The 27,668-nt window shown below is 44.9% G+C and overlaps 1 protein-coding gene across 2 annotated transcripts in view; it reads left to right on the top strand.

Annotated features, from left to right (window-relative positions):
- RYK (receptor like tyrosine kinase) overlaps positions 1 to 27,668 on the top strand; it is a 985,672-nt gene that overhangs the window by 897,398 nt on the left and 60,606 nt on the right. For both annotated transcript variants that reach the window (XM_078665796.1, XM_078665795.1), the window contains exons 12-13: positions 12,638 to 12,747; positions 13,293 to 13,452. In XM_078665796.1, the coding sequence (XP_078521922.1) occupies positions 12,638 to 12,747; positions 13,293 to 13,452 (270 nt within the window). The remainder of the gene's footprint in view (positions 1 to 12,637; positions 12,748 to 13,292; positions 13,453 to 27,668) is intronic.

Raw genomic sequence — 27,668 nt, 5'->3', positions numbered from 1 at the left:
AGGTGGCAGGTCCAGTTACAGTAGGACAGCTCAGTTTTTGCTGAGGGCTAGCTACGTTGGTCACGCTGTAGCAAGTTCACAGGTTTCGATACCAGTAAAACAGCTGAGTAGGTTGAGCGTCTCTCTGCTTCAGAGGTAGGGCGGGGTGTGACTGTATGTGTGTGTAATTCTCAAAGAAAATATTTTTAAGAAAACACATGTAACCCGTTGAATCAGTCACTTAACATTTCTCTGATGCCAAAGGTTAGATTGTTTAGTGGAAATTTGTTTTATTGTACTGCTCCGGATACCATCCAGGAGCATTTATGGGCTTCCTCTGAAGATTGTTTTGGGCAAATGGTGCATTTTAAAGTAAATTAGCAGTATCATCTAACAAAAGCTCTAGTAGGGTTTGAAGATCACTACACAGGGTGGTTCATTGTCACTCCGTAATGAATTTGGAAGGAATGTAGTGCAAACTGTGTTTTAGATTAATACAATAGAAGGAAGCTTGAATTCAGAAGCTGGTACCTGTCCATAATTGGACAGTTAGAGAAGAAAAATGAGACCAGAAGAGATTCAGTGTGGAACGCACTAAACAAAAGAAAATTCACTCCAATTTAACGTAGTAGTTTTTCTGTCTCGGGTGATATGGGTGTTCCCCAGACTGACGTGTTAAGTTTCTCAGGGTCCACTTGTAAATTATGAGTGGATGGGTCACTAGGATATGTGGTCAAAAATGTAATTGCTCTGGAATGTGGCAGAGGACACTTCCCCTCAAAGCTTGTAACACACTTTGAGGATGGAGAACGCCTAAGAACTGTGCTGTAGCTGCATACTACTAAGCAAATTAACTGGTATGTCAGTTAGCATAGACTAAAATGTCAGACATGGAAATGCCCATGGTCTTCAGGAAAAAACATCCTAGCTTGAGGACAGATTTTAATTGTCGTTTTGAATGCAAAGGCTCACGGAATCTGCCCTGCCGATGGTAACCTGGGTCATTTATTCTCTTGTTAACCTAAAAATCAAATTGCCTGGCGCAGTTAAAAACCAGCGCTTATAACCGCATTACCGTTCCTTAAATGGCACAGAAGTGAAAGTATTGCTACTAGATACACAGCAAGACTTTGGTCTTCACCACTATTTTCATAATGGATGTAACTTCAGTGTAAAGAAAGCTCTACTGAAATAATTATTGTCCTTTGATTCTGTCAGTTACCTCCAGAATGTTTCATGATTGAGTTCAGGACACTTTGTAGATTACAAGTTGTGTCTTTCGGTTTAAATTTGGACTCTGTTATTCCTGGAAACACGATATAGCCAAGGAGAACAAATACTATAGTCTGTTCCAAAGGAAAATCTGAATGTCTGACAACGGTCTTCCGACAAGGAGAGCTGCCATATTTTTTGCAATGATAACCTTCCAGTTTGACGGGGCTTATTTAGGCGTTTGTTCACATCCAGCAGCTATAACAGCGTCCTCCCTAGCCGATAGTCTGTGCCTACTAAAATAAAACCTCAGGATAATGAGGTGCCAGCTTCACTTTCTGTACACAGAGTGCTAATCATTCAAGGGCTCTGTTAATGATGAGGCCGCACTATGCTTTCCTCCCACAGGATGTCAGCCATGCCAACTTTAATTGGAAGTCAGGCCAACAACTTGACATGGATCATCATAGACGCCCTTCTTTGAAAAATATTGTGGACTGGAGGGTTAACAAAAGCCCATTAGTTCATTGGCTACATCCCACAATGGAGAATGTCATTAACCAGGGGGATGGTACTTTGTTTCTTTATGTTCAAGGAGCCTACCTTTCAGAGTGAATGTGTAGTGGATGCTGTCTCTCGCTCACAAGTATGAAAAGGATGTCATCGTAGATTCTCTGGGTGGGAAAGGCTGTCACCATGCGTTGTTCAAGTGTGATTAGTTATGTGGTTCAAGGAGTTGGTCATAAGTCTCTGGTGAGAGGATATTGTGGTGTCTGAGCCAGTTCTCCTGAGAGCTGGTTTGAGAGAAACTTTAGAAATGGAGTAATTTCATCCAAATACTCAATATCTTATTTGTTTTTCCAAGGAGCCGCTGGCCTAATCAACCAAACACCTCCAAAATCAAATACCCTCCCAATGGCATAGTCAAATAGTTCAACATGGAAACACTTAATACACTAGCAAAGTTGAATATTTCCCATTCGAGCCTTTTTCCCACCCACTTCTACTGGTTTGCAGTGGCATGGATCACGATGGTTACATGGCACAGGTTGAGTCCACCAGGAAATGTATACCAGGCACTACAAGAAAATGGATCAAAGCAGTATGCCCAATAGCATAACTTGAATAAAAATGGGTCAGTGGTGTTGTCCACCCAGAAACGGTGAAAGTTTAAAAGTGTAAACAACTGCGGTGGCCAGGTCAGTTCCTCCCGTTAATCCTGGTCGAGTGCTGATGCATAGAATCAGCAGGGCTCTGCGGTTAGGTTCAGTTAGATGCCATTTACAAACAAGAAAGTCTTGGCAGTCTATCCTCAGTAAGATACCCTAGTTTGAGGTGTGAGAGAATGTCTTTTTATGGCCCAACTATGCTCACCCATTGTGCGTCTGTTGTTTCTTTTGTAGTAGTGATGGAACTCCACTATAGAAGCTACCAGGACAAAGGATGACAAAGTGCAGGCAGCTCAGTGTTACAATAAGCTAGAGACTAGATCTGCTAGGTCTCGGACTTGTCAGTATTTGTGTTCCTGGTGAGAGAGACCACTAGGGTTTGGAGTCTGTGAAAGATCCAGGTTTTCCAGGGGGTCTCGTTGAAAATAACCACCCCTTCTGAAACGGAGCCACACTTTCTCCATAGTACCCATTTCGGACTGCTGAGCTGCTCCTTTTTTTTGTTGTCTAATTAACATTCATTTTATTCCAACTTGCATGTTGTGTTTATTGAAAGGGAAGAATCTATTATACTGTGTGTAAAACCTTGTGGGGGCATTACAAGTTTAAGGCAATAAGGTGTCTGCCTCCTTCTGGCACATGGAGGAGCTGCTCAGTTGGGACACAACACCCTGCTTTCCTATCTCTGGCACAGGCGAGCCTCTCCTAAATGCAAAGAACATTTGTGCAGTCTCTAATCTTGTGTATCTGGGTAGGTCAGTGCCCCTCTACCCTTTGAACCTCATTCCACTATGGAAAAATCAAAAGGCTGCATATAACACAACCAATTACAACTAAATGTTGTGAGAATGAACTGTAACAATCACTTGTATTTCCTGGTTTTTATTAGTATAGCTTACCTCATGACAAATGAGTATATTGCTATTCCTTTAGTGATACAAACAGCTCGAGTTTACTTTATAAATACAACACCATTTGCACCAGCAAATGTTTGATTAACTAGGATAAATGAAGTTTATCAAATGTTAATTCTATCCAAACCTCTAACAATTGAAGTGATAAACATGATTTTTTTTAAATAAAATTTGGTAGACCGTTCTATGAATTCATAGTAGTCCGCGTTTTGCATATCCGCATTATAAATGCTTACATTAACTTGATTCCCTCCAAAGGTGTAAAGTGCTTATTTTGAAAAGCTGAAAATGTTACTTATAAAGCGCCTCTAGGACAAAAGCTGAAGGAATAGAGACTAGTCGAGTAAAGCGCATTCATGCTTATCCTAGTGTGTTTTGTGCACTACAGGAAAAAACAGCTCTGACAAAGTCAATAGGTCTCACCTAAGAGACCTATCGGCTTTGGCAATGTTTATTAGCCATGTGGTACAGCAGCATTGATTCTTTGCAGTGTGGCTAAAACGTATTTAATGACGTGTTATGACTTAGCCAGGGCTAATGGGCTTTTTTTTTTTTAAGGGCATTGGTGTTGGATGCATCTTAGTACTTTTTAAGATAGCAACCACACTGTTATACACCATGGCTACAAATCATTGCCATAGTCAGCAATGCCCATACTGTACAGCATGAACAAAAGGCACTGGCAGAGTCAGTGGTCTCAAAGGCGATAACTATTGGCTTTGCCAATGTTTGTTAGGTCTCTGCACAACACCCTGTGATTCAGAGTAAATCAGTTAATCGCCCGTTGTGTTTAAAAGAAAAAATAAACAATCATTGGCAATGCCAACAGGTCTGGTTTTAAAGGAATGTTATATGGTGATGTAAAGCATTACAAGTAAATAGCATAGCAATGTCTATGTATTTGTGTGGAAATCAGGAGCTTTAGAATAATATTGGTGAAAGTTAAAAAGTCAAGTGACAGTTGCACTGTGAAGCCAGACCTATAAATCCATACAGGTTAATGGATCCTCTCCTCCCATGTGTGCCTCTGCCAGAGGGAAAAACGCATACAGTTTCTAGTTACTAAGACGCTTTAATAGCATTTCAATGCCATTTGTGTGCCCCTGAAAGTTCAAGCTCAGGAGGCTGGATAAATAAACAAAATGATCACAGCTATGTAGACGGCAAACACTTTTTTATGGACATACACAGCTTCTGCCCAATCAGAATATGTACTCCTGGCTCACAACGTATGGGCGTAGCAAAGTCCCACTCCTGGTGGCTCTCACGTCCTTGTCTGGCGACAGCTGCTCTGTCAAGCCAGACCATAAAAATATGACGTTTGGCAAAAAAATCCTATTGCATAAAGTTGTTTATTGAAAATACATTCAGAAGCATATAACGTCTGTTGTCACAATAAAGGGAGATCACATCTATTGTCACAATAAACATGCATTTCAAATGAGAAAGGGTTTCTTTTAAATGAAGGTGGCATTATAAAACATAGCTACAAATGGCAAGCAGTTCAGCAAGAATGACGGGGAAGAAAAAATAAATAAAAGTAGTAACTCAAACACATCACAATTAGCAGAAGGACAGCAATCAAGCTAAAGCAATCAGTACTGAGTCCATCTTCCAGCCGAAAGAAGAGGAAGCACTTGATGGCCAATTAGAAGGCAGCAAATAAGAGTGACAAAGAAGCTAACAACGATCAACATTGGAGCTCTAATAATCCCCTTGTTGTATACAGTATCTCTTGCAGTGAGAGCACATCCACTGTCACAGGAGAGACCTAAAAAGACAAGACAAGATAAAGGAAAGCAAACTTTTTGATGTTTGTTGTATAGAATATCTCTCGCAAGCGAGAGCCCATGCAATGCATGCACTATTGTAGGTGAGACCTAAAAAGACCAAGGAAGCAAACTTTGTCTGATATTTTGACCTAAAGGGAGCTGTAGGGTTTCTTAAAGAGTTTGTCCTTGTTTGCCGAGTTATTGTGGAGGTGAGAGTTGTCTGCGTATGTGAGACACTGACCCTATTCAGCCTCTCTCTTCTGACTTAGCGTCTGTCCATAGCATTAGACTAGCCCTGGCAAGCACTCCACCCCCCTGACTAGCACTCACTAAACGCAACTCAATAAGATCTTTATCCTCCTTTGTGTGTGTTCAGAGACTGAGGGTGAGAGCATGTGGCCACAAAAATGCACCTGTTGGGACTTTGTCTGTTTCCAGTAAGGTTGGAATAGGAAAACCATACCGCCCAGAGAGGATAGAACCTCGCCTCTGCCAAAGAGGCTAAAAAATAATGTGCCAGTAGGAAACAGCTAATAGAGAGTTATGGAGTAGTGGGCAGCAAAGAAAGAATTGACCCCCAAAACAGAGGCTCCACTTCAAAGACACCTGAAAGATATGGGGCTGGTAAACGTTTTAAGTCCAAGTAGGAGTTCTTAATCTTAAAATAAATGAATAAATATTGTGACCTGTAGCCTTTTTTTCTGTCGATGCCCTCTAGAAATCGCAGTCATGTTTTTAAGTAACTTTGTGAAAAGAGTACTTATCTAGCTAAGGTTATTTTTTATTTTTTATTTTTTTTATATATATATTTTTATTGATTATAACACAAGAAAGAAAATATACATATCAGGTGTCATTTGGTGAAATACAGTCCAGCTGGGGACAGGCAAATAAGTTGAAGAAATACACCACAATCATAGGCATCGAAAAAAGATCAATACCAGCTTTAAGCTGAAGCAAAACAATAAGATGCGAAGGACCATAAGTACATCACAACAGCACCCGCCCACCAGGAATACAGGATATACGAATTGGACATGCGACACCCAGATATGATGGACAAAAGACCAGGAGAGTATGCCACATTTCTTGTGAAGAAAGGAAAAGGGAATAGAAAGGTCATAGAAAAAAATAAAGGAAAAAAAACACAACCCCCCACCCTACACCCCTGCCGATGGCTACGACCTAACCCCACTAGCAGCGTGTCTGTCGCCCACTAAATTACACCCCAAGGAAGGGAAAAGCTGGAGGAGGAGATATGGTACAAAACGATACGGGCTCCCAGATTCCCATCCCCCCACCAGAAGCAGACATCCCCTACCACAGCGTTAAGCAAGTTATAGCAGATCAATACAAATTTTCAATAGGGGAGCCACAAACAGAGAAAGGACCGTCCCGCCCGGCCCCCGGCACCACAGAGGCAGCACATCCCGTTTTGAACATAGCAGTTACACAATACCCAGACAATCAAAATCCCATCTGGCCCCCGCTCCCACAGACACAACCCGGCAAAGCCAAAAGAAAACATTGCAAAGTCAGCCCTGGCCCTGACGATCCATTACGCAGACCCCATCAAGTACGACCAGGCCGCTACGATTCCTCATGCGAGCCCTGACCATTCGAACCACCATCACAACAAGAACATCCAAAGACAGAAACGGCTCAAGGTCGCCACAGAAGGGGTGATACCAGGATAAACGCTGACAAAGTTCAAAAGTCAAACCAGGTCCACTGCCCACCAACGATAAGTCAGCAAAGCGTTTTTGAGCATTCTCTGAAAGAGGCGAGGTATGAATCCGATAGTCCGTGGAGAAGACACACTGAAGTACAGAAATAGTCACATCCATCTCGGGCGGTATCGACAGAGGGCAGAACACACAGCCAGTACTTTCGGGCTCGCTCGCCGCCATCTTAGGGTCGCAAGAAATTTCCAAGTCCGACTTCCGCACAGGGTCCTCGGGTCCATGACCCTGCCGCGTCGGGAATTGAACCCTGGTCCCGGGCTGACTTCTGCTCTCAGGCCTGCCGCCTCTAACCAGTGAGCCACACTACTCCACTGTTAGATAGAAGTACCAGACCTACATTTTCTACTATGGAGATGAAGACTAATGTTATGACAGACATTACAGCCTTGTCAAGCGCCTATAGAGCTTCAGTTGCCATTTAATGGGTACCCTTTTGGGCACTTGAAAAAAAACTATGCTGGGGGCCACCAGTTGATGGGCAGCATTCTCCGCACACGCAACCATGACTTTCTTCCATATAATCGCACACCAGAGAGCTTGATGATGCAAGCATCCACTAGTAGGGTTACTACCAAGTGTGCCCCCAGCACTGTCTGAACAGCATTCACTGAATGCACCCACCCAGCCCCAATACACTAAGCCTGTCTGGGGAGGTGGTTACACCTCCCTGTGACAGGAAACCTATTGTCCAGGCCTCCCCTGCCAGAGTTTCGTCCAGCAGCAGGAGGTCAGACTTGTGTCTGTGGTTGCAGCATCCATTTTGTGATGCTGGGGCTCTTTTAAACTATTACCGGTCAGGTAAGTGTGTACATGTCTTCTCCCTCTAGAAGGGTGGAATTCTACCCACGCCACCAGGACTGGCAGAGGGGGGGGTAGGATTCCAAAGTGTTCGACACCAAACCCGACATGTTTTGATGCAGCCATTCCAAAATTAGCATTTACCGCGAGGTTATAATGCACTTAAGAGTATATGGTATGGCTGTATCACAGAACAGCATCAGAGAATAGATTCCGAAAGCTGCAGAGGGGTCCTGCTCATGCATGGGCACCCTCTCACACAGAACCAAGTACTCTGCCTTCAGGATTGTTAAGGCCTGCCATAGGATAGACTTAAAGGTTTATATTTGTCTGTCATTGAAGGTAGATATAGGTAGCCTATATCTTAGTAAGGGGTGCAAGCACCACCTTACCCAGGCTGCAGTAGCAGACCTGTGGTGCCATTTGGAAAGGCTTCCCAGGGGTGGCATAATACATGCTTCAGCCCCTGGGGTGCCTATGCCCTTGGTACCGAAGTTACCATATACTAGGGACTCACAAGGGTAACCCAGTAACCAATCTGGAGTGTACCTAAAGTACCTGCAATCAATTTAGAGAGGAAGCAGCTAGGCTGGGGTCCTGCTAGGCTGAGGTCCTGAATAGCAGGGCCCCAGCCAGACTAAAGTCGAAAAACCGTTAAACACCAGCAAAAAGTGAGGGTAACCATAGTAAGCAGATCCTACTCTCCTACAGCCTTGATGCAGATAAATTTGTAATTCTCTCTGGCTTGGACGCGACCCACTACTTAGGTGGGTACAAGTGTCGCACTTTGACGCCACAACTGGATGGGGTCAACCGGCTTCTACAGGGATTTCGTAGCGTCCCTGATGGATATGGCATTTGATAGATCTCGCCTTTTTGGAGCTAAAGCTCACTTTTCCCTGGAACGTTTTAAAGAAAGCAGTGCCACAGTACTTTGTTTGAGCCGGTCTTCCCAACCCAGACAGTTCCATCATAAATGGTCTCCATGGTGTGGCTCCTGAATGGGTTTCCAATACCTCCAATGTCAGACCCCATTGCCAGCCCAAAAGTCGCCCAGACCTTACGTGGTCAAGGCGCAGTTTACAAAGATAGTGCCCATGATATCAGGAACAATATGCTGCTGGTTCTCCGTCCCTCCAGCAGCTGCAAACCCACTTTAGTGTGTCCTTTGTGGCAAACAGCCACCCTGAAGCAGGATCCAATATTGCCTCCAAAGGTGTCGAGACATCATGACAGACAAGTGGGTCCTCCAAATTGTACATTCGGGCTATCCCCTCCCATTTCTTTACGCCCGCCAAAACTTCCACCACCGCATTGGTGGCTGACAGCTGGCGAACTGTCTCTCTTGCAGCAAGAAGAGGACAGAGGGCCCATAGAGGTCTGACGTCGGAAGTAAGAGCTGGGTCATAGTCCTGCTACTTCTTGGTGTAGAAGGACAGAGGCCTTCATCCTGTTGTAGATCTCAGCCCTTGCAACGCCTTCCTGCAGAAGAACCAGTTAAAGATACTCATGCTAGCCGAGGGCCTGCCTGCCCTAAACACTTGACACTGGTTGGTGGCGCTGGGCATGGAGGACACTTATTGCAAATCTGACTGTCCTGCATTCCCAGAGGTACGACCTGGGGTTCACAGTGGCCAGGAGCTTTTTCAGTTCTCATTTTCAGCCTCATCAGTGTCCCTCCGGTTCTCACAGAAGCGATGGCGGTGGTCGCAGCACAACTTCAACGGTTGGAGATACCAGTTTTTCACCTTCCTTGATGTCTGGCTGTTTAAGCTGAGTTTGGCCCAGGCAATAGTCAACCAGGTGACAGCAAGCCTTCTCATATCATTGGGCATCACCACTGTTGCACCTGAATCTCCTTTGCAAGCGCTCCCTTTCATCTGAGGTATTCTGGATACAGTACAGTTTTGTGCATCTCTCCCAGAGAGGAGAGTCCAAGGCATTAGGGCTATGATCCCAATGTTTCAGCCTCTGTCTTGGATCTCAATGTAGATGACTTGAAGGCTTCTAGGAATGTTGATATCACACATCCTGCTAGTGAAACATGTCAGAGGGTCTGCAGTGGGACCTGAAGCCCAGTGGTCACAGCACCAGGGAAATTTGGTGAGTTATATCCAGGTTTCAGAGGACACTGTAAAAGACCAGCAATGGTGGCCCTGCGATTGGGTTATTGAAAGCCCCTCTCCTTACCCCACCCAGGTTTGACAGTGGAGATGAATGCATTGCTTCTGGATTTAGGAGGCCGCCTGGGAGAGGTGCAGATCAGAGGCTCCTGATAGTCTGGAGGGGGCCCCTCCAGGTACCATGCAGGGGACCCCCCTCAATTTTCGTTATGTCACTGCCTCAGGTCTCCAGTTTGTTGGAGTTGAGGATGATTCACTTAGCGTCTTCCTGCCCACCATCAGAGGAAGACTGGTACCGGTGCTCACAGACACCATCACTGTCATGTGGTGCTACAACAAGCAGGACGGGTGTAGTCTTGGGTCCTGTGCCTGCAGGCTCTATGACTCTGAAAGTGGCTGAACCATCAGGGAGTTTCTGTTGGTAACCACCTGATGGGATCTTAAAACTCCAGGGCGGATAATATCAGCCACCTGAGCTTAGCAGACCACAAATGGCTGTTATGCCTGGAGGTGGCACAGGGCAAGTTTCATTGATGCAGAGAACCCTGTTCCAATTGAGCAGCAGCAGTTGGCCTCATTTCACCTTCTTCCTGAGGTTGAGAGGTCTCACTCTACAAAATCGGTGTAAGTCAGTCCTTGGGACTCGGTGCGGCACCTGTCAAATTGACCCGCCACAAACCGCATTGTCTAAAGCGGTTTGTTGAGTCCCTGTCCAGGCAAGGACTTGCTTTGGGCAATAGTATGGGCTACTTGTAGTTTATATTGGCTTTTTCATGTTGCCAGATCAGCCTTCTTTAATTAAATCACCTATTGTGGTCAGATGTTTAAAAACTGTTTTCAACACGTTTCCACAATCGCCCTTTGTGATACCACGGCAGCATTTGAATGCACCCCTTTTGAGCAGCTGCACAGTTGTTTTTTAAGGCATCTTACTTTAAAAACTGTCTTTCTCATCAGCTAGGCATCTTTCTGTCAACCCACCTTATACAACAACCTTGTTGGTGTTGAGGACTTGAGCTTCACTTCTGCCAAAAGTGGTATCTCCATTTCATGTTGGGTAGGATATCATGCTGCCAGCATTCTATGTCTGACTTCATCTTTCTAAGGAGGCAGACAAACTCAATCAGTTAGACCCTAAGAGAGTACTAAGCTTCTATATAGTTCGCTCCAAGTACCATCAGGTGGACGATCATGTGTTTGTGGAGACCTCTGGGGCAAAGGAGGACAAGACAATAGTGCAAAACCGGACCATCTCTCGATGGATTGTGCTCCACACAATTGTCTGCTATGCACTGGTGGAAAAGCAGCCTCGAGAAGGCTTACCTGTTCATTCTGCAGAGTTAAGGCCGCTACCATCGTGCTAGCATTCCGAAATACCTGTTCTGGACATTTGCCAGGAGACTACGTAATTTATACATAAGTTTACAAAGCACTATTGTCTTGAAAGTCTTGTCTGTCGAGAGGGGTTATTTTTGCCATTCGGTCCTGCATGACGTTTTGATCTACTACCTGGGAGGTAATACTATGGTGTTAAATCCCAAGGTGAGGAATCTGGGTTTAGAAGTGTCCATGAGAAGAACAAGTTATTATGTGATGGATACTTTATGTAACTGCAGATTCCTCTCCGATCATCCTGCCTTTCCATTCTGTGATCGGAACTACGACATCTAAAAAGCTCTCAGTCTAGAGATCTTTACGCTGATCATGCCTATCTGCTGATGGGCTCTTCATCTGCAGTGTCGAACAGCCTAAGAACGCAACTAGCGTCCATGAACATGGGTATCGCTTATATACTCCGTTCGTCACTTCCAGATCTAAACTATGTTGGTGTGGAGACTCCAACTACAGGCTCTCAGGAGCACTGATTTAAAGTTTCTGGCTCCAGTCGTTCGCCTGGGGTGTATTTTCAAGGTGGGATATCTGCGGTCAGACGTTGGTGTCCACTTGAAAGATCTTTTCCCATGGTAAGTATCTTGTTCTTCCTGCACTGTGCCATCCTGTTTAACCTTCACCTTATTGCAACTAAAGCAGCATCGGTGACAGTCATTTTTATTTTTTAAAACAGATTTTATTTGTCACTGGAAAAGAAAGGCAAATATGATACAATTGTTTTCATGCTGACGTAACTTAAGTGCGTGCCATTGATAGGTATCCAGTGACACATGTAGAATATAAGCTCTTCGCTGCAATAACAGTAAATAAGCCATTGAATTAAAAGGAATGTATGTTGTGCCCACTCTAGACTATATGCCATATTGGCAACCTGTTTCTCCTGTAGTCCTCGACATACCCTGCAGTCTTTAAGTTTGGTGTCATGTCTGTCAGTAGTTATTAACGTGCATCTCCTAAGAAGGAACCTTGCCAGGGTTTATTTTCACATCACCCTGCTTTGAGCTCGGATTGCCCACTTTTCTGTTGTCCTTATACTCACAAGAATAAGTATTTAAAAATGTGTGGGTAGACATGGGAAACGACATTGGCATGTTGGCCTTTATTCAATGAATTCCCCCACCCTCCTTTGTTTGAATATTTTTTTTTGGTCACCACTGCGAAATTTAAACCTGCACAATACTCCAGTGAGCTGGTCCAGAATGCTAAACACACATTTCAAAGAAGCAATGCTGGAAGTGGGTTGGCACAAGGCATGCAATTGCTGTATTGGGCCAGTTAAAGCAGTGGATTAATGCGTTGATGACATGAACTCTGGCTACAGACCACTGTAATTGCGATCAGCCAAATATAACAAGGTAGATACGCTTTCTCAAAGTGCTTGCCTGAGGCCACAAAAGACTAGGTCCGAAGTAGCACACCATTTTATTCATAGGGAGTGATAAACTTTGAATAAATAATACTTTTGGTGAGATTGCAGGTGATCTATCTTTCTTTGGGACCAAACGTTCATGTTTTTTGTTTTTGTTTCTGCAGGCTATCTCACAGCAGGACCTTGTACATATGGCTATACAGATTGCCTGCGGAATGAGCTACTTGGCCAGAAGGGAAGTTATTCACAAAGATCTAGCAGCCCGTAATTGCGTGTAAGTTCATCTCTTACTGGTAACCAAACATCTGGGTTTCGGGTATGAATGGCAACTGACATGAAACAAAGGATGCACCTATGCATGTGAATACCTGCTGGGAGTTGTGCGAGAACCATCAGTCCAGTACACAGGCTCAGTTCCTGTTTGTGATATCGAACACATCAAGTGAAATATTGCACTATGCAAATGAGATTGTCCCAAGGGTGTTGTAAATTAGGTTATTTTTTTTAGTTTCTGTTCTCAGTTCAAAATCTTAACTAGGCATTAGATGTCCATGGGAACTCTGCCACACGGTCCGGCTGCAAGAACATAACTTCAAACTCCAGAATGCACATTTCAGTGGAAGATCAGGACAATGAGGATTGAACATGCACAATGCTCGACCGTGTTGTACGAGCTGCTTCTGATGGTGTATTTTGGACTGTGGTAGCCATAGTGCATCAAGGTGGTGCTTTTGATCTGTTCAAAATTGTGCCCTTGAAACATTGCTCGTTGTACAAGTTGCAGTACAGTTAACCAGGTCTCTTTTCTCTTCTCTTCAGCATTGATGATGCACTTCAGGTTAAGATAACCGACAATGCGCTGTCCCGGGATTTGTTCCCTATGGATTACCACTGCCTCGGTGACAATGAGAACAGGCCGGTACGGTGGATGGCTCTGGAGAGCCTCATGAATAACGAATTTTCCAGTGCCAGTGATGTGGTGAGTCTGGCTTTTTCTAATCTTAGAAAGTTTAAAAATTCGTATGCTTCAATTTCTGGAATGGGGGTGTTTCTCTGATGTATTGTTGTGGTCTTCCTGTGGTACAAGTTACTAACCATTTCTTACTGTACCTGTTTCATGGAGGACTCTTTTTGGTTGGCAGTGTGGACTACAAAAACAGCAATGTAGATGATTGTTAGCTCAAACTACCTGCTGGAGGTGGGCAATCCCACAAACTAATAGGAAGAGACGAGCCAGGGTCTGGCTTGTCTCTCAGATCATGTTCCCGAGCCGAACCAGGAAAACAGTTATCAATTAATTCATGCAACAGATTGCCTTCAGCAGTTCCTATCTGCTGAACATCTCAGCTCTTAATTTGTTCGGACTTTTCGAATGAAATGGGTTGGCGTAAGATTATTCTATTGTTTGAATCAAATAAATGTGCCCTTTGTCATACATTGTATGTGTGTGCATTTGGTGTGTCACTGTCCATGTTTGTTATAGTGCCAAGTCCTTAGGTCTCTCCACCACGCGCCCGGCCACATTTGCTTTTCTTTCCTTTCGTGGCCGCGGAAGGGGCGCCCGACACGTTTGTTCAGCCAGAAGCCTGCGCACATCTAACCTCTGCGCAGACATGGTGCCCGCAGCGGCGGGACAGGGCCCAGCGTACGGGTCAGTCCACCTCCGCCCTCGCAGCATCCGCCTCAAGGCCTTCCTAGTCCGAGCTTTGGGGCACACCACACGCCGGTGGGCGGCAGGATTCGCCATCACTTTCCTCACTGGCGTTCCATTACCTCGGACAGGTGGGTGCTGCAAATCGTCCAAAGGGGCTACTCCCTCCCCTCTGAGTCTGCCCCGCCAGCCATGCCACCTCAGTTCCACCGCAGGTCGGGGGACCATTTTGCGCTTCTCCAGCAGGAAGTCACGGCCCTCTTGGCAAAGGGGGTCATCAAGCACGTTCCTGGGCCAGAAGTAGCATGTGGTTGTTATTCCCACTGCTTTCTGGTCCACAGGAAGGACAAAGGGGGCCTGCATCCCATCTTGGCCCTCAGGAACGTCAACCACTTCCTCCGGAAGGAGAAGTTCAAGATGTTGACTCTAGCTCGGGACTTGCAGGATGCATATTTTCACATCCTCGTCCTGCCGGACCACCGGCGTTAACTGCGGTTCATGGTAGGCCAAGAGCACTTTCAGTTTGCTCCCCTTCGGCCTTATCAGTGCCCCTCGGTTGTTCACGAAAGTGTTGGCAGTGGTCGCAGCTCACCTGTGCAGATCAGGGCTTCCAGTCTTCCCCTATCTCGACGACTGGTTGTTGAAGGCTGGTTCGCCCCAGGCAGTGGTCTCCCACCTCCAGACTACGGCCGACCTCCTGCATTTGCTGGGGTTCTCAATCAATGTGCCAAAGTCACACAAGTCCCTCTCAGAAGCTCTCCTTCACGGAGCGGTTCCAGATTCAACGCAGTTTTGGATTTATCCTACCGAGCAGCGAGTCCGGGATATTCAGGCTATGATTCCGATCTTTCAGCCTCTATCCCGGGTTTGCCATGCTAAGTAACTCGGGAAACACTGGTATCTGTGACGTCATCTCGGCGCCTACGAAGCCGGGCGCGGAGCTGCACGACGCTACCTTTCGACACGCAGGGGTACTGCTGACGAAAACTTTACGGATCCAGTCTGACGCCTGGGGATATTCTAATGTAAGGAATCTATCAATAACTAATGTCTCTTACAGATATATTGTTACACAAGTAGTAACTTGTGCTTCACTGACGCCACAGTATAATAGCACTTTCAATTAGTCATTGTTTAAATTTAAGTCGTAGACTGTCATCACACAGGTTTCCTGGTATCTTCTGTGCTATGGCTTGTTCTTTGGCGGGCAGGGTTTGGGGACAGCTATCTGCTGGTCAAATAAGCTAGGGATTCTTTAAAGCACCCCATCCCGCTTCACTCTATCCCACATAGAAGGTGACCCGGAGGCCTGCATTACCAGTCTCTCTAGTGTGTAGACAGTGAGGGCTTTTTACATGTGGAAATATGCCAGATACTGTGGAATACCCCTGTAAATGTTAGTTGAACATTTTTGCAGTACATTGTCAGAACTCCTATAAGAGAACCACTGGAAATGCAGGGGCTACTTGGCCCAACCGTGGTGGTTGATGCTTTTTACGCCTGGTGTCCAGAGGCCCAACCTACTATGGATCTCGCTCAGCTGAGCAAGTACCCCTTCTGCACTTAACTCTCAATGGTAGAGCAGTCAAGGCTTCCTCGGGGGGAGGAATGTAAATACAAGTCAGGGAGCTAGACTCATAACTGCAAACACTACGAACAATAAATCAATGTCCAGCCCAAGTACTTGCTTTTATAAGAAAAAGTAGTATTTTATTTCTACCTCCACACAGGGAAAGAAATGTGACATTACAATGCCACAACACAATCCCCCTTAAGGCTGGGCTCTGGTAGTTGCCAGTCAAATACCTGTCCCACCCTCCTTTGTGTAACCTGTTCAGGGTTATTCCGCATTCACTGATGAAATGAAAACAGCATTTGTTAAGCGCGTTGCTACCCAGGGGCATCCCAGCGCTATGGCTGTAACAGAGAAGGACATCGCAGCACACTTAAGGGAAAGGCCAAGTCTTTAGTAGTTTCCTGAAGGCTAGATGGCTGTGTTCCCCCCGTAGGCGGAGGGTGTGCCACAGCTTGGCTATATTGTAAGCGAATAGTCGACCGCCACTTCTGGCCCTCTTAATCCTGGGAACAGCTGCCAGGTATAGATCGTCTGAGCGCGGCCGTCTATTCACCACATAAGGCTGGACCATGGAGTGGTTGATCACGGGACCATTCACTGTTAGCATCTTGTGGGCAATGCATATGGCCTTAAAGTTAACTCTCTCCCGAACAGGGAGCCAGTAGAGGGACTTCAAAGCGGGCTTTGCGGATTGCCGTTTTGGAATTCTCGCAGCGCAGTTTTGCACCATTTAGAGTTTTGTGAGGTTCGAAGCCGGAGCGCCAAGGTGAAGGGTGTTCCCGTAATCCAGGCGGGAAAGAATAAGTGCCTGTACCATAAGCTTTCTCGTCCGCAAGGGGAGAAGTGGAAGCACATTGCTGAGCATCCTGAGGCTTCTGTAGCAGGAAGCCACAACCTTCAGTGCCTGGACCATAAAGCGGAGATGTTGCTCCAGCCAGATACCCAGACTCTTCATCTGGGTCTTAGGGACAGGTACGGGCCCATGCAGGCTGGCCATAGAACATCTGCCTGGAAGAGGGATGGATGGCCAAGGAGCATCAACTCTGTCTACTCCCCATTTAGTTTTAAGTATGATTGACTCATCCATTTGACTACCTCTTCTAGACCGGGACAAAGGCCGATAGAGGCATTATCGGAGTGGTTCAGCGCCACAACCAGTTGGTGCCGTCAGCGTAAGTCACTATATGAATCCCCAATGAGAGCACGATCTCTGCAAGTGAAGTCATATGAACAATAAAAAGGGACGGGCTAAGGGACGACCCCTATGGTACTCCGCAGTGGAGAGCCAGAGGTTTTGAGGTGACATCACCCTCAAAGACCTGGAAGAATCTCTCTTCCAAGAATGATTGCAGCCTTGTTATAGCTACTCCATTCACCCCCAAACTTCTGAGTTGTAGGATCAGAATTTGGTGGTTGACCATGTCAAAGGCTGCACCGAGGTCCAAGAGGATAATCGCTGTTGAACCTCCGGCGTCAAATCTTTTTAGATTCTTCGACAACAGCCAATAGCGCAGTTTCTGTTCCGTGGGCGAAAGCCTGTTAGGGAGGGATGGAGGAGGTTGTGGGCTTCTGGATATGTCGAAAGTTCTATGTTGGCATGTTTCTCAGCTATTTTACTAATCCCTATGAGGAGCGAGATAGGGCGGAAATTACTCAGTAGTTCCGGATCAAGACTAGGTTTTTTCAGTAGAGGCTTTACCATCACTCTTTTCCACAGGGCTGGGACCACTCCAGAGGAGAGAGAGGCATTGATTAAGTCAAGAATGACCGGGGAAATTATTTCGGACACTTTTTACAAAATATTAGGTGGAGTTCGGTCTCTAGATGACCCGCTCTTTACGAGTGCTGAGATGGTTTGGAAAGATTCACAATCCATCAAGGGAAATGCCACTAGGGGGTGGTCTCTGCTGTGCAGATCCGTACCCTCTGAGCGGAGATTGTCTAGGATGTCCACAAGGGAGAATGACTAGTAGATTGTTTGGATTTTATTATGAAAATAGTCTGCAAGTTCATTACAACGTCGGCCAGTGCCATCCGGTCTATCCGGGAGTGAGGGGGATTTAAGTAATTTTTTTGCTTAGCGAAAAGTTTCCCAGAGAAATTGGCTGCCAGGGAGATTCTTTCCTCATAATATGAGGCCTGGGCCGATTTGATTTCGGCTTTGTATGATCTTATGGCGTCCCTGTATTCAGTTTTCTTGTTTGGTGAGAAATCTTTTCTCCAGGCTCTTTCAAACTTCTTGCAAATCTGTTTTAGCGCCCAGAGCTTAGGGGAATACCATGGAGTTCTGTTGGGCCCCACTTTAAATTGGGTGAGTTTCTTCGGGAGAACCTGATATAAAGTGCTCTCGATCCAGTAATTGAATCTTTTGTTGGCAACAATTGGAACACTATCCGCCGACGTTTTAGTGTTTTTTTTAGCTCCCGTACCCACTTTTCGAGGGGAATTTGGGCCAGGGATATGACAAGATTCTTATTGGCCTGGATGAGGACATGGCACAAGTGGGGGTCCAGGAAAAAGGGATCAAAAATGACCTGACCCGGGTATTGGGATTGGAGGTATTCCAGTTAATTCCTCTAGGTTGGAGAAAATGGGATCTAAGAGGTGACCCCTTGCATTAGTCACATTATATGTTTTTGTTTAAGTTGATATGAGGCAAGATCTTTAGTAAGCTCTACCGCTGCCACATGTGATGGATTATCAAAATGTAGATTAAAGTCGCCTAGCAAGGTAAAATTAGCAGGCGAGCTTGCCTTTGGCGTGACTTCAGCACACCAGCGGTGCGTCCGCTTCGTGCCTGGCTCGGCATGTGTCTTTAATTGCTGGCCGGTGCGAGTTGACCTGCTTCTCCTGGAAGTCAGGCAGATCAGGCGTATCCACTACCCTCTGCTCAATCGGCAGTGCCGTGGCAGCCCGGGGGAACTGAGACAGCATCTGTATCACCCAGGAGGTGGACAAGCAGTCCAGGAACCCACAGGTAAAAAAATAAAAGAAATATGAGGCCAATAACATTAAAAGTTCAAAATTAAGACAGCAAGAGCCGGAACTGTTAAAACAAGCTACCCTCAAATATAAAATTTAGAACCATGCATTTCCAGCACATGCTTACATTGTGCACTCACTGCACAGTACTACATCTTTTATGGCATATATTCCACACAGGCATACATTTACATGCAGCTCATGCACTAATCTCACATGTACTACACAGTACTGCTCTATCATTTTAATGTGCCATTTCCAGGCACACTTGCAACCTGTGCATAGTCACTACTCCTGTACTAAGCAGTACCACACATCTACTGGATATTGCCCATGGGTGAGTTAAGCACACAGCAGCTAAACATTTACAAAGATGAGTGAGCCTGTAGGCCTCACTCCAGTGACACAGGGTAAAAGTATCCTGTTCACTACTACTGATCAAGTCATGAGAGGAGAGGAGTTGGCCTAACGGCTAGGGCGCTCGACCTCGGGCCTGGGGATCTGGGTTCGAGTCTCGGTAACAACGCCAAAACCTCCTGTGATTCTGGGCAAATCACTTAATCTCCCCGTGCCTAAAAATGAATCTGTGTCCTCATGTAACGTAACTGGTGATATGTAAAGCGCTCTGATACCTGATTCGGTTCGGGTCTAGTTCGCGCTATATAAAACTCTTTAAAAAAAAAAAAAAAATGATATGCTGCCACTACTGTGCTTGTGCTGTTTAGCTATTAATGAAAGGTGCAGCCTTCCACCACTGAGGGTAGTCCTTTGGGTACCCCTCCCAGTCCAACAAGACTGCAGTACGTGAGACAGGTCTATATCATGGTGCACATGCAATGTCCATGTTCACCTATGACAACAAAATCAGCATAAGGGAACCAGTCACCAGTACAGTTGGGAACTCAATGTAGGAATACATATCTTAACAATGCAGCAAACTTATCCATCTCAACACACATATGTAGTGTTTAGTACTGCATCTGCAGATTCTTTGCCTTTGAAATAAAGCAGCTCCCTGACCGGGTCCACACAGTTATGAAGCAAAAGGATGTCATTTAGGTTCAAGACTATTGCGCTATTCATTGCCATCAGGTTGTGATGACACTCTAGGGTAACGTTCACACCGCTGTCCAAGGCAGCAGAGGCTCAAGCCAACTCTGCTCACACAAGTAGTAGCTCAAGTAGTACTAAGATATTTTAAGTCTATGTAGGAAGGTGGAATCTGACTATATGGTTGCCCCCGTTTTTTTCCTGGTGTTTTGCTGGTTTTTGACTTAGTTGGACTGGGACCCTGCTTATCAGGGCCCCAGTCTATCTGCTTTCTCTATAAAATGGACTCCATGTACTTTAGGTACATACCAGATTGGTTACTGGGTCACCTTTGTGAGCCCCTGTATAGTGTACCATAGGTACCCAGGGCATAGATGCATCCAAGGCCTACCAGGGGCTGCAGCATGTATTATGCCACCCCTGGCTGGCCCTCCAAACTGACACCACAGGTCTGTTCACACAGCCTGGGTAAGGTGGTGGAATCACCCCTTACTTAGATATAGTATACCTATATATATATATATATATATATATATATATATATATATATATATATATAGATATATATAGATATAGATATATATAGATATAGATATAGATATAGATATAGATATATATATATATATATATAGATATATATATAGATAGATATAGATATATATAGATATAGATATATATAGATATATATATATATATATAGATATATATATATAGATATAGATATATATAGATATATATATATAGATATAGATATATATATATAGATATATATATATAGATATATATATATGATATATATATATATGATATATATATATATATATGATATATATATATATATGATATATGATATATATATACCTATATATATACCTATATATGTATATATATGTGCAGTTCCACTTCCTTCACAAAAGTGCCGGGACACCAGGACAACGGTGCAAGACCGGGGCAAAGGTTACCCTGTATTGAATGCAGGTTCACAGCGTGTAGCCACAACAGCTACGCAAATGCACTCTCCTTGACCGCAACAAACAGGTAATCAATCCCAATCCTTTGTGTGCATTCCAAAAGTTTTTATTTTCTTAATTGCAGCATCGTGACAATCAACACGGAAAAAAACCCAACGCGTTTCAGCGATACCTTCGCCTTGGTCACGGCGAAGGTATCGCTGAAACGCGTTGGCTGTCAAGGAGAGTGCATTTGCGTAGCTGTTGTGGCTACACGCTGTGAACCTGCATGTATACATATGTGTATATATATATATATATATATATATCTCCTGCTCCAAAGTTACACCGCGCCAATATTAAAGCTCCAGGCCGTGTCTTCTTAATCCTGCCAAAAAGACACGCAGCACTCGCGGGGTCAAAGCTTCGAGCACCAAACTTCATTCAAACAAACGCGTTTCGGGAAAGACTCCCTTCGTCAGTGTCATAGAAAATGCATTTTGCGGCACCATTTTTAAAGCACGAGAGTTATCGGGAATTGACACAAACAAGGGACCAAGCCTCGTATTCTCATACGGGCGCCATCTTAGAACATGTTTGTCTAACATAGTTACATAATGCACTATTGTAAAATTAAAGGGCATGTAACAGCAATATTACACATAATTCCAAAATAATTAAATCTCGCAGTGGATCGGCAATTGCAACACTCAATCGTGTTGCCTTCTGTCCCAGCTCATAAACGTGTCCTCCTGATCAAATAGTACTGCATAGTATATTGGAGTGGTAAAGTTACAATAATGACACAGACTTAGTAATAAGTGTGTCATAAAATTATATTCGATCACCTTCACCTTTGTGTATCAAGTTGGGCCATTTTCTTCTATTTGAAGGCCATAGTCCATGTAATTTCAAACTTCTCACAATCTAGCCGTCGATCGGCAATGGCAACCCAATGGTTGCCCACATAAAAAAACACTCTAATAATATTTACTATGCCTCGTACAGCTGAATTGTTCCCGCACAATAAAATAACATATTCCAAGAGTCACCTCATCATCACAACCAATTTACACGCTCATATGGTACATTTTTCAGAAAAGAGAGAAAAAAAGGAAAAAAGAAAAAAGAGAGAAAACATTGTACGAAAATTCAGATCAGCAACACATAACAGTAATTCCATAATGTTACATATTAACAGACTTGGAATGTAAGATTCTATCTTACCCCAAATATGCAGACATTTCTTCCCCAATATTAAAACCTCCCAGGGCCTTAGTTTCTAAGTCAACAATATAGCGTGATTCCAGTATCCTAAGTTTGAGTCGATTGCCCCCCCTGATGTGTTCGGCACATGGTCCAAACAAAAATACTGTAGGAGATCTCTATCGCTCTGATGTTTTATAGCAAAGTGACGAGCAACGGGGTAAGAAGTCTTTATTTGCGATCGCTCTCATATGCTCCAAGATTCGTAATTTGACTAGATTGATTGTACTACCTACATATCTTATTTTGCATGGGCAACTTAAGCAATACACCGCATATCCAGTATGGCAGGACATGAATTTGGTCAGTTTTTTGCCTCCCTTGACACCTCGAACATCATAAGTCAAGACACGTTTGCTAAAGGCACATGCCTTGCAGCGCCCACAAGGAAAAAATCCTCTGGCATCTTTCAGTGTTGCCTTCTTTTTAACCACTGGATCTAAGTGGCTATGAACCAATTGATCCCTTAAAGATCTCGCCTTTTTGAATGTGATCATGGGGGCCCTAGGGATGTCCATACCAATTATATTGTCTGTTTTTAGAATGTGCCAGTGTTTTTTTAGGATCATTCTTAATTTGTTAGAATTGGAGGAATATGGGGTAATGATGCGAAACCTTCCACCCTCTTGTTCAGTTCTCACTGTCTTCTCAAATAATGTATTCCTAGGTAGACGGCTAACTCGATTCCGTGCATCCTTAAGGAGGTTGGGTTTATAACCTCTCTGAATGAATCTTGCGGTACATGCGTCCGCTGCCTTCTCAAAATCACTGTCAAGTGAACAGTTGTGGCGTATTCGTAGGAGTTCCCCGTAGGGGATACTGTTAATTAACCTCCTAGGGTGGCCGCTCGAGGCGTGTAAAACGCTATTGCCTGCAGTTGGTTTCCTATAAAGTTAGGTAACTGTGCTCTGCATGTCTTTTTGGCAGGATTAAGAAGACACGGTCTGGAGCTTTAATATATATATATATATATATATATATATATATATATGTGTGTGTATATGTATATATATATATGTATATATGTATATGTCACTCATATGGCGCGCCTTGACAATCCTGGCGGAAGAGTGCTTGGTTGTATGTGAGAGGGTGCCCTAGCATTAGCTGAGCCCCTCTGCAGCTTTCGGAACCATCTCCTTATAGCTGTTCTATGATATAGCCATACCATATACTCTTAAGTGCATTATAATCCTAGCGGTTAATGCTAACTTTGGTTTGGCTTTATCAAAACATGTCATGTTAGGTGTCAAACACCTTGGAATACTACCACCCCCTGCCAGTCCTGGCGGGGGGGGGGGGTGTTTAAGTTAAACAGAGCCCCAGCATCACAAAATGGATGCTGCTCCCACAGACACGAGTCTGACCTCCTGCTGCTGGTACGAAACTCCGGCAGGGGAGGCTGGGACAATAGGTTTCCTGTCCGGGGAGGTGCTGGCGTATTGGGGCAGGGAGGGTTGCATTCAGTGAATGCTTTTCAGGCACTGCCTGGGGCATACAAGGTGCTCCATGCATAGTCCAGTCCAAACCTGTTGCTGGGGCACTCAGCCCCAGCTCTGGCGTGAAACCGGACAAAGGGAAGGCCCCAGGTCCACCCATAGGAGGGACCTTACAGGTAGTCCAACCCCTAAACTGAGTATAAGTGTAGGAGCTGTGTCCCTAGGACTTTAGATTACCCTGGACAAAACTTTGAAACATACATCCAGGATCTTCGACATTCCATTTCGACTGGAAAACGGAAGACATCTCCCTTGTGGTCAAGGAGTGACCACCCTGTTCAAACAGGCACCAACAGCAACTTTGCCGGTCTGCATTTTCGTGGCTCCCATCGGATCCCGGAGAATCTGCGACACAGGACAGGGACTTCCAGACATCTCTGACCCCGACCCACAGCAAAGCTGAGACACGTGGCGGACATGAGAGACGTGAGACCGGAAGGCCTGGACATCCTGCTTTTTGCAAGCTGCACATCTTCCGCGAGGTATCTTGAAGTTGTGCATTGGGGTGCTTGAAGCCCCAGCCCCGAGCATCATTGCACCGAAGCACAGGCCCCCACACTCCACGAGTGTCCCGTAGGCCCCGCTTTTGCATTTCAGCTCAACGCGTCTTCCCGGTTCCTTACACGTTGGCTAGTGAGCCCCCTGAAGACTTTTTTCTTCTTCAGCTTCCATCCAAGGGAGAATCGCCACAGACCTTGCTGGTCTGCAACCAAGCCGATCGTCATCTCCTGCGTGGATTGCGTTTAGGAAGGCTTGTTGGTTCCAATCCGGATACCGACACCGCAGTCAACTAGATCCTTCGTGGGACAGCTCGAATCCAGCGCCTGGTCATTGTTGATGCCTCCTGGACCTCGTGGCTGCTGAGACAAGCTTCACCTCTTCACCTGAAATCACCCGACATCGCCTGGTTCCTTCCTGGTTCTTAACCTGGTCACTGGCAAGTGACCCAGACTCTGTCCCCTTCTGCTTTCAGGTTCTTCAGATCTTCGATTCACCCTTGGATCCACCCGGACATGTTTCCTCTGGTCGCATGCAGCACTTCTTTGCAGCTCTCCATTGAAAATGACGACGAAACCAGACACCAAAAGGCACCTATGCACCCGGCTTCCCTGGGTGAGGTAACACGAGTACTCCGGTGCTCCCGTGGGTCTTGACTCTCGAAGTGTCCTAGTTTGAAAGGGTTCCATCGTAGTCCATCCGGAAGTGTCCTTAAAATGTAACCTTGTAACTTCTTCGTTTCCCATTGAAAGTCAATGTTAACCTGCGACTGTGTTTAGACACTGAACACGTCTCCCGTGGGCCTCCTACTTCCTAACCTTTGGTTGTTTAGAGTAGCCCCAGCGATTCCACAGGCCCTAGGCCTGCTTTCTATTCTAGACGTGGTTCTTATACCCCTAGGGCATTACTCTATATTGTGTAACTTATCGTATGCTAATTGAGATTCTTGTAATGTACTTTGACCTCTGACCTCATAAAGAGTGCAGAGAGGTTGTGTTTAGAATAAATACATATATATTTGATATACCTTGTGTGGTGTACTGTCGTGTATTCCTATAGGTTCTGAATCGATCCCCCTATTCCTGACCCTATTCTGGTTAAACTAACTATCAAGTTAACTAACAGTCAGCCCATGAGGCAAGAAAACCCCCATGATGCAGATACCGTTATCTGACGCAGTCACACTACGGCACAGGAACGTGTTATCTGATTAGGTCATAACGCTTGAGATCTAATTAGACAAGCGACATTCCTCCAGCCCCTGATAAGGCATACGACGTTCTCATAACAAATCAAACCTATGACAACCTGGAAAATCCGTGCGGCCATTGTTTTGATTTCACAGAGAACTTTAGTAAAGAATGTGCTAACGAGCAAGTCGTATGACATCTTTATTGACGTATCTATGTCCATCCTTACGTCAATCTCGGCACCTTTAAGGTATAAATATTGCCGACCTTGCCCTATGCAAACACACACGTGGTGACAAGACGGAGCAGCCATACTTGCCGAAGCCGAGAGCAGAAGCAGACCCCGCTGGCAGCAGCCCGGCCTTCCTGACGCGCTGCTATCTCAAGCCGAGAGACCCAGCACCGGCGCTTCTGGGCAGCCCTCGCAGGCAGCCTGGAATATCGAGAGCAGAGAAAGAGATACCATTCCTCATCCATCCTAAATTCCAGGTACAGAACTGAATAACCCCTCACAGAGAATTCTTTAGTTATTCACTTGGCAAAAACAAAACTTAACTTAAACTGTAACTTTCTATTCCCGCCCACGCATTAGACTTAGGTCAGGTACACGGGGTAGGCGTATTTAGAAACACCAGTTGAGTACGTTTAGTCAAATGTATATGTGTATGTAAATATATTTTAATCATTTTAAACATCATATGGCTCAGAAACCATATCAATGTTTTTACAGTATTATTTTATACTATTGCTTTTAATGTATGCACTTTACTTAACGATAAGTATTGCAATAATATCGATCCATTTCTCATGTATGAGAAAAGAGACTGATCAATAAATAACACCTTTTTATTGAACACGCCCGTCTCTTCCTTTTCTCTACATTCTGATGAGACTAAGAATGCACGTACTGACTGAGTAAAATAATTGCCTTGTGCTCACACGACTCTCGAGATTGACTCTTGATTAGGGGAGAGCAAAGTTGTCATGTTCTATGGTTGTCAAAAACTAAATCCCTTCTCGTCATCATCATCAAATCAGGGGAGTTAATTCCTTCCTTGAACATTCGAGAAAGTTTCTAGCGAACTCTGAGCTTAGCTGGCAAACCCAAAAATTAAGTCTAGTATTGACAGTAGTAGACCTAGTTAACGTCTGGCCTAGGCCTTTACTGCTGTAGGTACTATTCCAATGCGCAGAGCCTATTGGGAAAATAGGAGCTACACTACATGGCGCCCAACGCGTTTGGAAAGGGCGATAAAACTAACGTAAGACATTTAGAGTAACTCAGTCGTGCTTTCTCACTCAGACCCCTTTTCCCAAATACTCCAAAGACGTCTGGAGTGGGTGAAAGGTTATATCCTCCAAAACCTCGCAGGAGGGAACTCCTATGTATGGTTCTTGGTCAAGTCAACGTTGAAGGATAAAAACAGTCCCAAAATATTGTGCATCTAATCTCTGTTTCCATAAGAAACCTGATCTGCAAATAGACATAATACCATCCTGTCTGTAAAATGGCAGAGAGTGATGACGAAAGAGAGGCAGTTAGATTAGCTACTGAACTCGCAGATGCTGATGCTACCATGCAAGCAGCAGACCCGAATATAACACTCATTCCGGTCATTAAAAGGAGATCTATAACCTTAAAACTTAAAGAAAATGGACTGACACCTAGAGGTGGCACAGTCATATTCGTAATTGAGGCACACGAATATCGGCAGACAGAGGTATACTATTCATGGATACATTTTCCAGCAGCAAATGCTGTAACAAAGTACTTCCACTATTACAAAGTAGAGGAACCTCCTGAAACGTACACTCCTTTCGAGGAGGTGGAAGTACCACTCAAATTCCAAGAGCATTTGCTCTTATTTGATGGCGCCCTAATACATAACAATCGCATTACAAGGCTCGGTCCTTTAGGAAGACCAGGAGCAACGTGGCCGGTCTTAGCCGGATACACACCGCATCCAGACATCGATAGAATGCCTGCAGCAGAGCTGTTAATACAGCTAAAACAACTACTAAAAATTCATAGACAATTAGTTCAGTATGTAATGCGGACTTCAACAATTCAGCCAGCGATTAAACTTCCACAGCTGACCCCTCACCAGGGGAACACAAATAAAATCACACCACAGAACATCCAATCCTGCCTAGGTAAAGTTCCAGCTAAACGGGAACAAATACCATTCTGGTTGGCACAGAAAACCACCCAAATAGAGGCGGTGTTTCCTGACACCACCCCATTAGAAAAACACAGGATTCTGACTATATGTCTCCCAATGGGAATCGCACCACACATTGAGGACTGTGACACTTGGGGTACAGTCTTTGCTTCCATCTACACAAAAACGCACGGTGTCCCATCCATTTCGGTAATACCAGATGTGCTAAAACAAATTCTAGATGAATACGGTCCAGAACCTGCTTTAACCCTTGGTATGAAATTACTAAAAGACTTCAAGCAGGTCTCGGCTATATTATTAGCCAACATAAAAGGTGAAGCAGCAAACGTGGCGATCCGCCAGAGGTTAAA

Source organism: Lissotriton helveticus, chromosome 11 (assembly GCF_964261635.1).
Source record: "Lissotriton helveticus chromosome 11, aLisHel1.1, whole genome shotgun sequence".
Taxonomy (NCBI): domain Eukaryota; kingdom Metazoa; phylum Chordata; class Amphibia; order Caudata; family Salamandridae; genus Lissotriton; species Lissotriton helveticus.
Note: the sequence above shows the minus strand (reverse complement) of the source record. Positions and strands in the feature narration are given on the sequence as shown.